General features: G+C 43.3%; 1 protein-coding gene across 1 annotated transcript in view; it reads left to right on the top strand.

The window, feature by feature from the left end:
* LOC100083380 (dynein heavy chain 11, axonemal) overlaps nt 1-18,588 on the top strand; it is a 123,551-nt gene that overhangs the window by 44,504 nt on the left and 60,459 nt on the right. Inside the window, exons 10-12 of the mRNA XM_001513893.6 lie at nt 740-841; nt 5,335-5,469; nt 11,380-11,553. Of these exons, the coding sequence (XP_001513943.4) occupies nt 740-841; nt 5,335-5,469; nt 11,380-11,553 (411 nt within the window). The remainder of the gene's footprint in view (nt 1-739; nt 842-5,334; nt 5,470-11,379; nt 11,554-18,588) is intronic.

Below are 18,588 nucleotides of genomic sequence, written 5' to 3'. Positions count from 1 at the left end.
ATGGCATCATTCTGAAATTTTGAATCCCAGATTTGGGGCTGTAGTGCGTAACCCATGTCAGCCTGTACCCCCCTCAGAGAAACCGCTTCAAGTAGTCTTAGCTCCTCTCAGCACAAAGAGCTCTGGAGGAAGGGTGGGAAAGGAGTTCCTATCAACTCCGAAGTAGGTAATGGGATCCCCTTGAAGCCACTAGACTGTATAAAAACTGTTAGAGGCAAGTGGTAGCCTGGGGATTAGATAGAGATGAAAGGAAGCAATGATAGACATTTCCAGATCCAGGCTACAACCAACTCCTCAAGGTGGAGTTCTCCCACTGCTGCTAATCTAGTTACTGTGTCTCATTCTTCTTTCTCTCACCTTCAGCCCCTACCTCCTGCCTGTGCATTTAGTGCAGAAGCAGCGTTGCCTAGTGGAAAGAGCATGGACTTGGGCAGCAGAGAACCTGGGTTCTAATCCCAGCTTCACCACGTCTCGGCTGTGTGACCTTTGACAAGTCACTTAACTTCTCTGTGCCTTAGTTTCTTCATCTGTAAATTGGCTATTAAATCCTATTTCCTCCTACCTAGACTGTGAACCCCATGTGGGATGGGGACTATGTCCAGCTTGTTTATCTTGTATCTGCTGCAGCGTTTAGTATAGTCCATGGCCTTTATTAAGCACTTAACAAATACTATTATCAACATCGTCATTATCATCATCTATTAGGTGGAAGTGAGTTTAACCTTATTTGGTGTTTCAGGTGTACTGTGATGTTGAGCCCAAACGCCATGCATTAACCCAAGCCAACATGGAACTAGCTGCGGCCACTGAAAAGCTGGAGGCAATCAGAAAAAAGCTCACGGTAAGTACAGTCTACGGAACAATAGCTTTTAGAAAGGAAAGACCTCTGAGGGGAATTTCTGTCCAGGCAGGATCATACCTAACCCTTCCCATCCCATTTTTGAAATCCTTCACGGAAAGTGCTTTTGTAACCTGTCAGTAACTCATTATAATGTGAAACAATTTTCACCATCAAGAAATTCTTCTGTCTGATTTAGTCCTTCCAGTTGTAATTTATTGCCAATTTTCTCTGTGAGTTCCATGAGTAGAAATTGAGGAAGCCTCAATTTCGTTTCATCTCTGGAAACAAGACCATTATTCAGTCCCCTTCCCACCTTTCTTCTGCCTGGGCCAAATAATCGTAGTTGCTTTGGTTTTTTTCCTCCTGGGCCTTTTCATGGATGAAAATGCTGAATTGGGTCTACTATCAGCTCCTATGTTTGAACTACTCTTTATGTCCTCCAACTTAATACTTTAGTCTTCTGGATAACTACTCTCTACAGATGACCACTGAACTAGGAATTCACCTACCACTTGGTCCACTGGTTTTTGATGAGTATGTTACTCAGGACAAATCATAGCTTTCCCGAAGCTAGAATAAATTGTTCCTACCTCTGCTACAGCTTGAGGTATTCAATCTGTCACCAAATCTTGTCAGTTCAGCCTTCACAACATTGCTAAAATCTGCCCTTTCCTCTCCACCACTTCTACCACGTTAATCCAAGCATTTATCCATCTCACCTTGATTTCTGCATCAGTCTCCTGCTGACCTCTCTGCCTCTTGTCTCTCCCCACTTCATTCAGTCAGTCACTCATATGTATCGAGAACTTACAGTGTATGGAGCACTGTACTAAGTGCTTGGGAAAGTACAGCGTAATAATAGACAGTGACATTCCCGACCCAGAATGAGTTTACAGTATTGAGGGTGGGAGTAGGCGGACATCGAAATAACTAAAATTACAGATATGTACAGAAGTGCTGTGGAGCTGGAAGGGGGGCAGAGCAAAGGGAGCAAGTCAGGGTTACACAGTCCATACTTCATTCTTCTGCCCAGTTCAATTTTCTACAAAACCATTCACTTCATATTTCCCCACTCATCAAAAACCTCCAGTGGTTGCCCATCCACACCGACATCAAACTGAAACCCTTACCATTGGCTTTAAAAGCACTCAATTACCTTGCCCCCTCCCACCTTAACTCTCTGATTCCCTACTACAATCCAGCTCACACGCTTTTCTTCTCTAATGGCAACCTACTCACTGTACCTGTCTCATCTGTCTTGCTACTAGCCTCTTGCCCACATCCTGCCTCTGCCCTGAAACTCCCTCCCCCTTCATACTCAGCACTTGATCACTCTTTCCAACTCCAAAGCCTTTATAAAAGCACATCAAGAAGCCTTCGCCGACTCAGCCCCCATTGTAAATTTCTTCTTCTCACACTCCCTTCTGCATCACCCTTGTACTTGAATTTACCCTTTATTCATCCTCAGCTCCTCAACACTTAAGTACATATCTGTAATTTATTTATATCAATGTCTCCCCCTTTAGACTGTAATCTGTTTGTGGGTAGGTAGCATATCTACAAACTCTATTACACTGTATTCTCTCAAGTGCTTAGTAAAGTGCTCTGCACATAGTAAGTGCTCAATAAATACGGTTGAATGATCGATTCGTTAGTCTGATGGCCCGTGTTCTTTCTAAAGCCATCTTCGTGGCAGCCAGGTACCTTTTCTCTTCAAGGTATTTGCAGATTTCTTTGGGTTTATTGTTGACTCTGATAACCCCTTCTTTTGTTTTGACATGTTGGCTGTCCTGTTTCTCTACATTTACATAAAATCTATCCAGAAAATAACTGGATTAACCAGTTATTCAGACCCATAATTCTGAAATAGCATGATGTCTTTATTTTAAGTAGATTAGATAGGGACAAATTGAGCATTATTACTCCTATTGTCTATTGAAGGTCTTTCAGTATTCCTCCCAATAGCAAATGAGTTTTAACAAGAAATGACAAAATTGCTTAAGAGGCAGTCAGCAATATTACAGTCAGGGGTTTTGTTAAACAATACTGGAAGTTATAAAACACTCAGTATAACTCATCCTAGAGTTGTAAATGCCCCTAATTCAGTTGTTATATGGCTATTGTCAGGATAGATCATTTTCATAACCCTCAGAAATGATCTGAGAAACTCGATATACCCCATTTTTCTTTTTTAATACCAAAAACATCATGTTAATCATATGTCTGCATTGACTTCTTAGAAACTATATAAAACATGATACCTACATACTTTATATATTTGATTTACTTACAATCTATCTCTTTAGTACCCATACAAAACAAAATCCATATATCAAAACTAAAATCCAACAGCTAAAAGGTTGGCTTAAAGAAAAAGCCAGGTCAAAGAGAGCACTGATACAGCATGGTCTGAAGATTAATTTCCCACTTTAGATTCCAGCCCCACTAACTGCCGTATTTGTAAAGCGCTTATTATATGCCAGTTACTGTACTTTACACTAGGTGGATACAAGTTTATCAGGTTGGACACAATCCCTGTCCCACATGGAGCTCACAGTCTTAATCCCTATTTTACAAATGAGGTAACTGAGGCACAGAGAAATTAAGTGACTTGCCCAAGGCCACTTGGCAGATAAATGGTGGAGTCAGGATTAGAACCTGGGTCCTACCGACTCCCACCCTGTGTTCTAAATCTGTAGGAGTGAATGCCAAGACACATCTTATTATAAATATATACCAACTAGGTGATTTTTTAAGCTATATTTAATTTAAAACGAATGTTGTCTTTGGCATAAACTACACTAATATTATATTGGCTCCTTCTGGGCAGTTATCTCTCTGTTCCTGCCTTTCCCCTGTCCTTTATCTACCTGTCCTTTGCCATTTGCTCTTCCCCTTCAGAACAAATGATTCTCTCACACTTGGTTCAAATCCATTTCCTTTTTTCTCTTTTATTCTTTCAAACCCACTTCCCTCATTAAAGGCTGAAACTGGAGAAAACAAGTCCCTACCTATTTACATAATATAAAGGCAAATATTGTCACTTTATATTGGGGGTGGTGACTTGCAGGTGTCTGTGATGATTGATAATTGATATTTCTATTAGCCAGTAGTCTGTACTATGTCTTGATGTTAGAGGATAGTAAAAAAAAAAAATTGATCTTCAGTTTTCTCACGCTGTTTGGGAATATGGGACTGTGTCCATTTATGTTTTAATCCAAGAAAGATGTTCACTCTTGTATACTTTTATTAAACAGAGAAGAAATTTAACTTTTGTTAGGTGAAACAACATTGTAAATGCCGGGAAGTGAAGGGAAGTGTACTATATTTCATCTAAAAGACAAAATGCATATTCTAATTATGAAAAATAATAAGAATATTACTGTTATCAAGCCCTGTGTGCCCAGCAGTATGCAGCTGAATACTGGGTTAGATATGGAGTATTCAGATTGGACACAGTCTCTGCAGGTTGAACTTGGGACTTCTCAGAGTAGGGTTAGTAGGAATTTTGTCCCCATTTTTCAGGTGAAAGGTTGAAAGTCACACAGCAGGCTAGTGGCAAGCTGGAACTCTAGACTGTTTGGAATTCTAATTCTGAACTGTAAGCCTGAACTATAGAGTCCTCTAGACTGTAAGCTACTTGTGGACAAGGAGCGTGTCTACCAACTCTGTTATATTGTACACCCCCATCCCTAGGTTCTTAATTCAGTGATCTGTGCATAGGAAGCATTCAGTAAATACCACTGATGGATTGATTGATTGGAACTAGAACCTAGATGCCTCTATTTGGGAACTTTTGGAAATTGTGAAAGGCTTTAGAACCTGAGAAATCCCTGAGCCATCTTTATTGCTCAACTGAAGCAGAATTTGCCAATCAATAGTATTGATTGAGCATTTACCGTATGCAGAGCACTGTACTAATCACTTAGAAAAGTACAGTATAATAAAGTTAATAGGATCCCTGCCCACAGGAATTTACAGTCGAGAGAGGAGACAGACACTAAAGTAAATTACAGAAACTAGAAATGACAGATTATAAGGATTTTTACATAAGTGTTATGGATTGAGGGTGGACTGAATATCATGTCCTTGAGGGGTACAGATCTGAGTGCATAGAGGATGTAGAAGGAAAGGCAGGTAAGAGGACTGAGGGATTAGTTAAGGAAGACCTCTTGGAGGAGATTTAATTCAAGAAGGTGGGAAGAGTAGTAGTCTTTCAGGTTTAAGAGGGGAGAAAGTTCCCAGACCAGAATCAGGACAGCGGTAAGGGATTGGTGGTGAGATAGATGAGGTGGCGATACAGTGAGTAGATTGGCGTTAGAGGAATGAAGTGCGTGGTTTGGGTTGTAGTAGATCAGTGAAGTAACCTATAAGGGGGACATCTGAAAGGTAGAGGTTATTTTATTTGCCTTAGAGGAATCGGTATGGTAGGTAGGAGGGTCCATCGCCAAGTGTCACTGTTACAAAAAGTGAATCCTGACTCCATTGTGCAGGATCTGGACCATAACCTGTGTGGGCTCAAGGCTGCGTTTGAGCAGGCGATAACTGAAAAAGTCCGGTGTCAAGAAGAAGTAAACCAAAGCAGCAGGAATATCGGATTGGCTAACAGACTTGTTATGGAGCTGCAGGCAAGTTGCCTTTTTTGTGTGTCTTGAACTTGTGACAAGAATGTTCCGATCCTTTTATTTTAGTTGTCAGATTCTCGCATACCACATTAATTAGTCAAATATAAAATGCAGCCCTTTTCACACAATCCATGCTCAATATGCTTAAAATGACACTCCCTTAAGTTGCAATTCTAATCATGATAATTTAGGTATTTCTTAAACACTTACTATGTGCCAAGCACCTTACTAAGCACTGGGGTAGATAAAAAATAATCAGGTCAGACACAGCCTCTGTCCCAAATAGAGCCCACAATCCAAGCAGGAGGGATAGCAACTATTTTTATCCCCATTTTAGAGATGTAGAAACTGGTGCCCAGCAAAGTTGAGTGTGATTGCCCATCATTTTTCCAGTAGGCTTGGAACCCAAGGTACAGACATGTTTGTCTTTAGCCAAACCCCCAGAGAAGCAGAGTCACCGTGACCAAGTCACCACATTTGTACCAAGTCCCAAACAGAGTGTGACAACCTGGGAGGCTTCCAGCTAATGAGCAGAGAGACTGAACTATCCTCTCCATCAGAATCAGCTCCCATGGCATCCACCCACATTTTCCTTAACCTACAGGTAAATGAAATAAACTAGTCGTCAGTGGGTTGTTGGCTTTTCACTGTTTTTCCCATTTCACCAAGCCACTACTTTTTAAAATAAAAAAGTGCTTTTCTGAAGGAGCATTACAGAACCCAAGAAAGTATTTTCCTTGTTCAAAAATGCATCATGTCAAACTGAAACAGTTGCTTCTTTGGTGGTCAGGTTGGAGACAATGGAGCTGTTAGGCTGAGTTGCACAAGTGCTTTGGAGTTTCTCTAGGACCAGAACTAGGTAAAATCAGTTTGGTTCAGTGTAAAGTCAGTTCCTTTATAATGTGGGGATTACATTCTTGAAGGATCTGCTCTTAGCGTTTGTAGAGGCACAACAAATCTTATAGCGTTGCTTTGCATTGTATCCAGCCCAATGCATGTTATCGAAAGAACACTCCCTAATTCCCCAACAGGGGTTCTATCCAAAATGCAGAGTGGAAAACATGCTAGAACTTTCTGTTTCCTTGATGTGGATTATCCCTTTACTCAGTAGCAAATGCTCATTAGGCATCGATTGCTACTACACTCTACCAGGAGATGTTTAAATGAAAAAAAATATATTTTCCAAATATAGTCCTGGTTTTTCAGAAGCTCTATAACTCACTTTGGTTCTATAGTCTTCTACTCAGTAACCCACTTATCTAATGTGACTTAGGGGTGAATATGTCATCAGTTTGTGATGAAATGTTAGGAAATAGCATTTAAGGCAAGGCTATCCAAGCAGTGTTTTTGCCTGCTCATGGTAAGATACCCAGCAAGGAGATAATTGCCTCATAAGTCTGATCAGTCACTTCAGATTTTATTTGTACTTAGCTCTAGGGAGTAGCCAGCATCAAGAAAATTGCATGGTCTTCACTATTTTTTTCTCAGATCTATTGAGCACCGCTAAAAGGATTTCTTGGACCAATTGTTTGGGGTGGGAGAGATAAGGGTGGTATCACTGAATCTGAGGAAAGCAACATTTTAAAGGATTAATTGAGAATGTCAAACCTTTCACTTTGGGGATAAATTCTTTTTGACTAGATCAGGAGATGGTTAACTTGTGAAAAGCATCAAGACTGATGATTTTGTCTATATAGCATTGACCTGAAAGCTCAACCATTCAGACTAATAAATCAGGCAATTTATATTTAATCATTAACTAACTCTCGTGCTGAACAGCTGTTCAAAATTAGAAATGGGTCACCCCAGTCGGGATGACATTACAGGCAATCTATAATGCATTAAAATAAAATTATAGTGATTTTTAACAGTCTGAAAACTTATTGCACTGCATGTTCCAACTCTTAAACCCTTGTTAGCCAATGTCAGTAGTGATTTATGATGCTGGGGTGGTTATGGTAAAATTATTGAGGATGTAAATAGATGATCATTCTGTGTTTAGGAAATCTTCAAATCTCAGAGCTGTTCTGGGCTGGGAAATGGGAAACTTTATTGTTTATGTCTTGTCAACCAGAGACAACAAAGATAGAAAATGGGCAAATGAGACAGCCAGCTAATGAAGTAATGCATTTATAATCGAGTTGACTTTAATCAATGATTTAAGAAAGAATTTAATAGATCTTGCAATAAATGCTAGTGTTCGGAAATTCTTCAGAGTGAATCAGTGCTTGACCATAGTGATTTTTTTTCATTAAGCAAAGCAAAGAACTTATCCAGTAGCTGGTTTAGTGAAAGATGTACCTCATATAAATCAACACACAACTTGAGAATTCAACCACTCAGAAATGGTACTGAATTATTCATTCATTCAATAGTATTTATTGAGCGCTTACTATGTGCAGAGCACTGTACTAAGCACTTGGGATGAACAAGTCGGCAACAGATAGAGACAGTCCCTGCCGTGTGACGGGCTTACAGTCTAATCGGGGGAGACGGACAGACAAGAACAATGGCACTAAACAGCGTCAAGGGGAAGAACATCTCGTAAAAACAATGGCAACTAAATAGAATCAAGGCGATGTACAATTCATTAACAAAATAAATAGGGTAACGAAAATATATACAGTCGAGCGGACGAGTACAGTGCTGTGGGGATGGGAAGGGAGAGGTGGAGGAGCAGAGGGAAAAGGGGAAAATGAGGCTTTAGCTGCGGAGAGGTAAAGGGGGGATGGCAGAGGGAGTAGAGGGGGAAGAGGAGCTCAGTCTGGGAAGGCCTCTTGGAGGAGGTGATTTTTAAGTAAGGTTTTGAAGAGGGAAAGAGAATCAGTTTGGCGGAGGTGAGGAGGGAGGGCGTTCCAGGACCGCGGGAGGACGTGACCCAGGGGTCGACGGCGGGATAGGCGAGACCGAGGGACGGCGAGGAGGTGGGCGGCAGAGGAGCGGAGCGTGCGGGGTGGGCGGTAGAAAGAGAGAAGGGAGGAGAGGTAGGAAGGGGCAAGGTGATGGAGAGCCTTGAAGCCTAGAGTGAGGAGTTTTTGTTTGGAGCGGAGGTCGATAGGCAACCACTGGAGTTGTTTAAGAAGGGGAGTGACATGCCCAGATCGTTTCTGCAGGAAGATGAGCCGGGCAGCGGAGTGAAGAATAGACCGGAGCGGGGCGAGAGAGGAGGAAGGGAGGTCAGAGAGAAGGCTGACACAGTAGTCTAGCCGGGATATAACGAGAGCCCGTAACAGTAAGGTAGCCGTTTGGGTGGAGAGGAAAGGGCGGATCTTGGCGATATTGTAGAGGTGAAACCGGCAGGTCTTGGTAATGGATAGGATGTGTGGGGTGAACGAGAGGGACGAGTCAAGGATGACACCGAGATTGCGGGCCTGCGGGACGGGAAGGATGGTCGTGCCATCCACAGTGATGGAGAAGTCTGGGAGCGGACCGGGCTTGGGAGGGAAGATGAGGAGCTCAGTCTTGCTCATGTTGAGTTTTAGGTGGCGGGCCGACATCCAGGTGGAGACGTCCCGGAGGCAGGAGGAGATGCGAGCCTGAAGGGAGGGGGAGAGGACAGGGGCGGAGATGTAGATCTGCGTGTCATCTGCGTAGAGATGGTAGTCAAAGCCGTGAGAGCGGATGAGTTCACCGAGGGAGTGAGTGTAAATGGAGAACAGAAGAGGGCCAAGAACTGACCCTTGAGGAACTCCAACAGTTAAAGGATGGGAGGGGGAGGAGGCTCCAGCGTAGGAGACCGAGAATGATCGGCCAGAGAGGTAAGAGGAGAACCAGGAGAGGACAGAGTCCGTGAAGCCAAGGTGAGATAAGGTACGGAGGAGGAGGGGATGGTCGACAGTGTCAAAGGCAGCAGAGAGGTCAAGGAGGATCAGAATGGAGTAGGAGCCATTGGATTTGGCAAGAAGGAGGTCACGGGTGACCTTAGAGAGAGCAGTCTCGGTAGAGTGGAGGGGACGGAAGCCAGATTGGAGGGGGTCTAGGAGAGAATGGGAGTTAAGGAATTCTAGGCATCGATTGTAGACGACTCGTTCTAAGATTTTGGAAAGGAAGGGTAGTAGGGAGATAGGACGATAACTGGAGGGGGAAGTGGGGTCAAGAGCGGGTTTTTTTAGGATGGGGGAGACGTGGGCATGTTTGAAGGCAGAGGGGAAGGAGCCCTTGGAGATTGAGTGGTTAAAATAATTATCATTTCACAACAACTACAATGCATTTATTTCTCTCCCTGTACGGTACTAAAACAGTAATAGGACATTCCTAGTCTGTTCCAATAACAAGCAGATGTATGTGTGTGTGTGTCTGTCTCTGTGTAGATGTTATAAACCCTATATACTCTACTGAACAGTAGCATTTGTTCTAAGATGAATACTTGAATTCTTGTAAATGTTCATTCAAAATTTGGTTCTTAGGAGTTGGATGATGAATATTCAGCAACTGTCTAGACTGTAAGCTCAGTGTGGGCAGCGAGACTGCTACCAACTCTGTTGTCCTCTCCCAAGTGCCTAGTACAGTACGCTGCACTCAGCACTCAGTAAATATCATTGATAATGACTATGATGAAGTCAGCTAGAAAATTTAGTATACTTCTGGTTGGATTCAAGTTGTGCCTAATAGATAGTGGTAAACACTCAGTAATAATAATAATGATGGCATTTGTTAAGCGCTTACTATGTGCAAAGCCCTGGTTTAAGCACTGGGGGGGGTACAAGGTAATCAGATTGTCCCACATGGGGCTCACAGTCTTAATCCCCATTTTACAGATGAGGTCACGGAGGCACGGAGAAGTGAAGTGACTTGCCCAAAGTCACACAGCTGACAAGTGGTGGAGTTGGGATTAGAACCCACGACCTCTGATTCCCAAGCCCGGGCTCTTTCCATGGAGCCACACTGCTTCATAAATCCCACTGATGATAATGATAAGAACGAGTCTATTGTCATGGGCACTAACATTGTCAGAGCAACTATTTAATAAGGCTTCTCTCAAATTCTCCTGAATCACAGATTGTGAAAGTTAGAATTAAAGATAGTTAACTCTCTGAAGGCAGAGTCATCTCCTATTTCATCGTAGGCTCCCAAGCGCTAGTAGAGTGTTAATAATAATAATTATAATAATAATAATGGTATCTGTTAAGTGCTTACTATGTGCCAAGCACCGTTCTAAGCGCCAGAGTAAATACAAGATAATCAGGTTGTCCCACATGGTTGTCACAATCTAAATGAAGGAACTGAGGCCCAGAGAAGTGAAGTGACTTGTCCAAGGTCACACAGAAGACAAGTGGCAGAGCTGGGATTAGAACCCAAGTCCTCTGACCCCCAAGCCCATGCTCTTACCACTAAACCGTGCTACTTCTCACTTAGTGTGTTCTGCACTTAATAGGCACTCAAAACTGAAGATACTAGGGCAATTGATATACAATGGTTTTAGGAGCTTTAGCTATTTTTTTTCCAATTTATAAATGTTATAAACTGCAAGAATAGGTCACAGAAATCAGAGCTGCACTGCATGAGAAGCAGCATGGCCTAGTGGATAGAGCACAAGCCTAGGAGTCAGAAGGACCTGGGTTCTAATCCTAGCTCTTCCACTTGTCTGCTCTGTGACCTTGGGAGAGTCACTTCACTTCTCTGTGCTTCAGTTACCTTGTCTGTAAAATGGGGATTAAAACTGAGGGCCCTATGTGGGACTGTGTCCAACCTGATTAGCTTTTATCTATCCCAGTGCTTATAAGTGCCTGGCACATAGTAAGTGCTTAACAAATACCATAAAAAAAATGAGCTTACAGTCTCGAGGGGGAGACAGACATTAATACAAAGAACTAATTTATAGAATACAATTTATAATTTAAAGATATGTACATGACCCACCAGTTTAAGCAGGTCCATTGCCATGCAATTGCAAAAAAAGGTTTTATCTTTCAGTCCGAGGAAATTCGCTGGAGTCAGTCTATTAAAAGCTTTGAAGACCAAGAAAAGACGCTTTGTGGAGATGTGCTCTTAGCAGCAGCGTTTGTGTCTTACATTGGACCCTTCACAAAACAGTACCGCCAGGAGCTGATAGAGAGCAAGTGGATTCCTTTCCTCAGAGCTCAGAAGGTAAGACTGATTCTCCATCCTGACAAAAGTAGCACTTGGGCATTTATTATCTGGGTCCTCCTTCAGCACATCTTTGTTCAGTAGAGTCGACTGTACAATCAGTATATTTATTTTGCTTACACTAATTGTAAGTATTTGTATATATATCCCCCTCATTATTATTATTATTATAGTATTTGTTAAGCTCTTACTGTGTGTCAAGCACTGTCTTAAGCGCTGGGGAAACTGAGTTATCCCATGAGGGGCTCACAGTCTTAATCCCCATTTTACAGATGAGGTAGCTGAGGCCCAGAGAAATGAAGTGACTTGTCCAAGGTCACACAGCGGACAAGTGGCAGAGCTGGGATTAGAACCCACGTCCTTTGACTCCCAAGCCTGTGCTCTTGCCACTACATCTTGCTGCTTCTCATTAGAAGATAAGCTCCTTATGGGCAGGAAATATGTCCCATGCCCTTATGGAAAAGCAGCATTTTCGCCAGAGACTGTTTTGTGTTTATTTCAAATGTTATTTTTAAAATTTATCTTCAGAATACTGTAGTAGTTGAATGGAACTGTTTCAAAATTCTGAAATGCGGGTTTCAAATTTCATGCAGGCATTCATTTTTCCACGTTTATCTCTAATCCAAAATTGCAGTGTAAATTCATTCATTCATTCGTGTTTATTGAGTGCTTACTATGTGCAGAGCACTGTACTAAACACTTGGAATGTACAATTCAGCAACAGATAGACACAATCCCTGCCCAGCAACGGTCTCACAGACTATATGGGGGAGACAGACAACAAAACAAGTAGTCAGGCATCAATACCATCAAGATAATAATAATAATGTTGGTATTTATTCATTCATTCATTCATTCAATAGTATTTATTGAGCGCTTACTATGTGCAGAGCACTGTACTAAGCGCTTGGGATGAACAAGTCGGCAACAGATAGAGACAGTCCCTGCCATTTGACGGGCTTACAGTCTAGTCGGGGGAGACGGACAGACAAGAACAATGGCAATAAATAGAGTCAAGGGGAAGAACATCTCGTAAAAACAATGGCAACTAAATAGAATCAAGGCGATGTACATTTCATTAACAAAATAAATAGGGTAATGAAAATATATACAGTTGAGCGGACGAGTACAGTGCTGTGGGGATGGGAAGGGAGAGGTGGAGGAGCAGAGGGAAAAGGGGAAAAAGAGGGTTTAGCTGCCGAGAGGTAAAGGGGGGGTGGCAGAGGGAGAAGAGGAGCTCAGTCTGGGAAGGCCTCTTGGAGGAGGTGAGTTTTAAGTAGGGTTTTGAAGAGGGGAAGAGAATCAGTTTGGCGGAGGTGAGGAGGGAGGGCGTTCCAGGACCGCGGGAGGACGTGGCCCGGGGGTCGACGGCGGGACGGGCGAGACCGAGGGACGGTGAGGAGGTGGGCGGCGGAGGAGCGGAGCGTGCGGGGTGGGCGGTAGAAAGAGAGAAGGGAGGAGAGGTAGGAAGGGGCAAGGTGATGGAGAGCCTTGAAGCCTAGAGTGAGGAGTTTTTGTGTGGAGCGGAGGTTGATAGGCAACCACTGGAGTTGTTTAAGAAGGGGAGTGACATGCCCAGATCGTTTCTGCAGGAAGATGAGCCAGGCAGCCGAGTGAAGAATAGACTGGAGCGGGGCGAGAGAGGAGGAAGGGAGGTCTATGTGCAGAGCACTGTTCTAAGTGCTGGGGTAGATACAGGGTAATCAGGTTGACCCACATGGGGTTCATACTCTTAATCCCCATTTTACAGATGAGGTAACTGAGGCACAGAAAAGTTAAGTGACTTGCCCACAGTCACACAGCTGACAAGGGCAGAGCTGGGATTTGAACCCATAACCTCTGACACCCAAGCCCGGGCTCTTTCCACTGGGCCACACTGCTTCTCTAGAGAATCATAGATATATACCCATCATTAACAAAATAGAGTAATAAATAATATATACAAATATGCACAAGTGCTGTGGGGAGGGGAAGGGGGAAGAGCAGAGGGAGGGAGTAGGGGGAATAGGGAGGGGAGGAGGGGAGGAGGGAAAGGGAGGACTCAGTCTAGAAAGGCCTCCTGGAGGAGGTGAGCTCTTAGTAGGGCTTTGAAGAGGGGAAGAGAGTTAAAGAAGCAGTATGACCTAGGGGATAGAGCACAGGCCTGGGAGTAGCAAGGACCTGGATTCTAGTCCTGGCTCCACCACTTGTCTGCTGTGTGACTTTGGGCAAATCACTTCACTTCTCTGTGCCTCAGTTGCCTCACCTGCAAAGTTGGCATTAAGACTGTGAGCCCCATGTGGGACATGGACTGTGTCTAACCTGATTACTTCGTATCTGTTCCAGCACTTAGAACAGTCCCTGGCATATAGTAAGCGGTTAATAAATACCGTAAACAACAACAACATAAACAGCTATATATAATAATTTATTCATTCATTTATTTATATTAATGTCTGTCTCCCCCTCTAGGCTGTGAGCTCATTAAGGGCATAAATGTGTCTGCTTTATGTTATACTGTACTCTCCCAAGGGCTTAGTACAGTGCTGTGCACACAGTAAGCACTCAATAAATATGATTGAATGAATGAATGAACAAGATAGTCAATGTGAGAAATGTGGTGTGGGAGAGAGGCAGAGACCCTGGCAGAGTTACAAAAATGTGTTAATAAACTACTTAATCTAGAGATTTCAAAGTTAAGAACAGCAATAATTTGGTCTGTATTTGATGTGATCTTGGAACAGAAACAGTAAAATATAGCTAGATAATACTTTACTGCCACCCAATAGCTGCCCATAACACTAATATTTTTCCACTCATCCTCAGTACTTATGGATCTGTGCTTATTCCATTGATTTTCCAAGTATTCTGATTTTTCACCCTGACACAGTCATCCTACTCTCTATTATGTACCTTCTCCATTCACTGCTTTGTAAATAACTTTTATCCATCTTTTGGGCTCCCCTGTCAGACTATAAGCACCTTAAAGGTAAGGTACATAAGCTTCCGTTTTTGTTGTATTCTCCCAAGAACTCTCCACTAAGTATGTGCTTCAAGGAATGATCGACTGATGTAGTAAGAAAGGAAGAAAAGGGGGACTAAAATCTACAAGCATTTTTGACAAAAATTAGTACTATTGTGAGAGTCCAGTGGATTTCTTGTCTTTCAAGACGTGATCAAAATGCCTGTGCTTTAAACTCTTAGCTTTGTCCATATTTGACTATGAAATATATTATCCAAGAGCAGTGACAAAGATAGACAAGTCTTTAGGGTCCCAGAGAATCCCTGACTGATAATGTTCCTATGCTTTCTCTTTATAGGCCATGCTGGCCTTCCTCTCCCTACATTTGGAAATTGCAGTTCTGTTCTCTGCCTCACCTTCCCCCTCCCTTGCCTTCCCTCCCTCCTATTTTTCCCTTCAGCATTGTCATCTCACTCTGGTCCCAGGTTGTCACCCAGCCCTCTCACCACAGCGTGGCTCAGTGGAAAGAGCCTGGGTTTAGGAGTCAGAGGTCATGGGTTCTAATCCCAGCTCTGCCACCTGTCAGCTGTGTGACTTTGGGCAAGTCACTTAACTTTTCGGTGCCTCAGTTACCTCCTCTGTAAAATGGGGATTAAGACAGTGAGCCTCACATGGGACAACCTGATTAACCAGTGCTTAGAACAGTGCTCAGCACATAATAAGCACTTAACAAATACCAACATTATTATTATTATTGTTCCTTTTAATCTCCTTCACTTCACCCTTCTACTCGAACAGGCGTTCCCTAACTGAACCCTCCATTCCTCTTCTCCCACTCCCTTCTTAGTCGCCTTGACTTGCTCCCTTTCTTCATCCCCCCTCCCAATCCCACAGCACTTATGTACATATCTGTAATTTTTTTATATTAATGCTTGTCTCCCGCTCTAGACTGTAAACTCGTTTTGGACAGGAAATGTATCTGTTTATTGTTATCTTGTACTCTCCCAAGCACTGAGTACAGTGCTCTGCACCACAGTAAGCACTCAATAAATACGATTGAATGAATTCCCACCAAATGACAGCTCCCTTTGGCTCTCACCTTCCTCCTTCACCACACCATCCCAAGTAAAATAAATTGCTAAACCAAGCAAACATTTTTATTATTTAAAAAATGTTCCAGCAATAGGTCTGGAGAACCAATTAAATTCTAGAAAATCATCTGGAGCATACACAAATTTAACTCTCTTTCCTGACATACATCATTGGGAAGGTGCACATGTGTTCCTAATTCAATTATATTAAGTGGTTACTGTGTGCAAAGCACATTACTAATGTCCTAATATCAGTCAGTCAAATGTATTTATTGAGCACTTACTGTGGGCAGAGCACTGGACTAACTGCTTGGGAGAATACAGTATAACAATAAGCAGACATATTCCCTATCCACAAGAAGTTTACAGTTTTAGATACTGTCAGTGTGCTGCTGGGGTCACTGGGGAGCCCTCTAGGAAATACTTTCGGTAGATTCCGCATCCACCAGAAGAAAGAGTTGTCCAGGTTGGTGAAATTGAAATGAGAATCAAGGAAAATCTCCTTTCCTCCCTAAAGAAGTAAGGGTCTTTTCACTTCAATGAGTCTGTCTTAAATTCAAACCCACGATGGTAGGGAACTTACGTCTTCTTCATTTAATTTCTCGAGTCAATCATTTGGAAGAGTGTCACTTATATATGTGGTGCTCTGTAAATGTCTGTTAATTACATAGAAATAGTATGGTGAAAACACTTTTCCTAAAGATAAGAAACACTTTAGAAATAACTGCTGTAGGTCAAAGACTAGAAAGTGAGGTTGAGATGAGTGAATAATTGTGGTATTTAAGTGCTTTCTATGTGCTAAGCTCTGGTGTAGGTACATTATAATCAGATTAGACACATTTCCTGCCCCAGGAAATGCTCATAGTCTAAGAGGGACGCAGAAGAGGTATTTAATTCCCATTTTACAGATGAGGTAACTGAGGCACGGAGAGTTAAGTGACTTGCCCAAGATTGTGCTGAAGGCAGGTCTGGGATCTGGGACTAGAACCCTGGTTTTCTGATGCCAGACCTATGCTGTTTCCACCAGACCATGGTGCTATAAATGATGCTGTGGGGAGCCCATACAAGCAACTTGCGTCTTTCCAAATGAAAAGAAAAACCAGGCATTATGCACTTTTTATGTGCCTGGTACTATACTAAGCTCTGGGGTAGATACGGCTTTGACTACCATCTCTACGCAGATGACACGCAGATCTACATCTCCGCCCCTGTCCTCTCCCCCTCCCTTCAGGCTCGCATCTCCTCCTGCCTCCGGGACGTCTCCACCTGGATGTCGGCCCGCCACCTAAAACTCAACATGAGCAAGACTGAGCTCCTCATCTTCCCTCCCAAACCCGGTCCTCTCCCAGACTTCTCTATCACCGTGGATGGCACGACCATCCTTCCCGTCTCTCAGGCCCGCGATCTCGGTGTCATCCTTGACTCGTCCCTCTCGTTCACCCCACACATCCTATCCGTTACCAAGACCTGCCGGTTTCACCTCTACAATATCGCCAAGATCCGCCCTTTCCTCTCCACCCAAACGGCTACCTTACTATTACGGGCTCTCGTTATATCCCGGCTAGACTACTGTGTCAGCCTTCTCTCTGACCTCCCTTCCTCCTCTCTCGCCCCGCTCCGGTCTATTCTTCACTCCGCTGCCCGGCTCATCTTCCTGCAGAAACGATCTGGGCATGTCACTCCCCTTCTTAAACAACTCCAGTGGTTGCCTATTGACCTCCGCTCCAAACAAAAACTCCTCACTCTAGGCTTCAAGGCTCTCCATCACCTTGCCCCTTCCTACCTCTCCTCCCTTCTCTCTTTCTACCGCCCACCCCGCACGCTCCGCTCCTCTGCCGCCCACCTCCTCACCGTCCCTCGGTCTCGCCTATCCCGCCGTCGACCCCTGGGTCACGTCCTCCCACGGTCCTGGAACGCCCTCCCTCCTCACCTCCGCCAAACTGATTCTCTTTCCCTCTTCAAAACACTACTTAAAAATCACCTCCTCCAAGAGGCGTTCCCAGACTGAGCTCCTCTTCCCCCTCTACTCCCTCTGCCATCCCCCCTTTACCTCTCTGCAGCTAAAGCCTCATTTTCCCCTTTTCCCTCTGCTCCTCCACCTCTCCCTTCCCATCCCCACAACACTGTACTCGTCCGCTCAACTGTATATATTTTCATTACCCTATTTATTTTGTTAATGAAATGTACATCGCCTTGATTCTATTTAGTTGCCATTGTTTTTACGAGATGTTCTTCCCCTTGACGCTGTTTATTGCCATTGTTCTTGTCTGTCCATCTCCCCCGATTAGACTGTAAGCCCGTCAAATGGCAGGGACTGTCTCTATCTGTTGCCGACTTGTTCATCCCAAGCGCTTAGTACAGTGCTCTGCACATAGTAAGCGCTCAATAAATGCTATTGAATGAATTGAATGAATACAAGCTAATCAGGTTGGACACAGACTCTGCTCTGCATAGGACTCAGAGTGTTAATCCCCATTTTACAGATGAGGTAACTGAGGTACAGAGCAGTTAAGTGACTTGTCGTGGATGCTTGTAGCCTGTTATATTTCGAGCAATCATCTTCCATTTATCTCCATTTTTTCCTATGAAAAAGAAAAGTTAAAATCTTGATTCTCTTTTATTTGCTATTTTAAAGCTGTTATTCAGAAACTATCTATTATTTTCCTTAGATGTTTCCTTAATAGTCCATTCTCAAGCTGAGGCCTACTTCTGGAAAGTTACTATTCCCACAACTTTTGAGCTTTGTGTAAAGGAAGAGTTCTCCCTCCTTCTGTTGAGAGTAGAAGAATGCAGTGGCAGCGGAAGGAACACTCCTGGACTAACAATGGCATTCAATGCAACCTAATTGAGAAACATTTGTTCGCACAACTGAAAGTTCTTAATTAAATTACTTAAATCCCATCATTTGTATCTTTTTCCACCTCAGTTGCACTGTAATTATTTTTGGTAGAGCCCTGCTCACATGTGGAGTTTAGAGGCTTAACAGTGATTTCTTTTTCACTT

This window comes from Ornithorhynchus anatinus, chromosome 8 (assembly GCF_004115215.2).
Source record: "Ornithorhynchus anatinus isolate Pmale09 chromosome 8, mOrnAna1.pri.v4, whole genome shotgun sequence".
Lineage (NCBI taxonomy): Eukaryota > Metazoa > Chordata > Mammalia > Monotremata > Ornithorhynchidae > Ornithorhynchus > Ornithorhynchus anatinus.
This window is presented reverse-complemented; position numbering and strand designations above follow the sequence as displayed.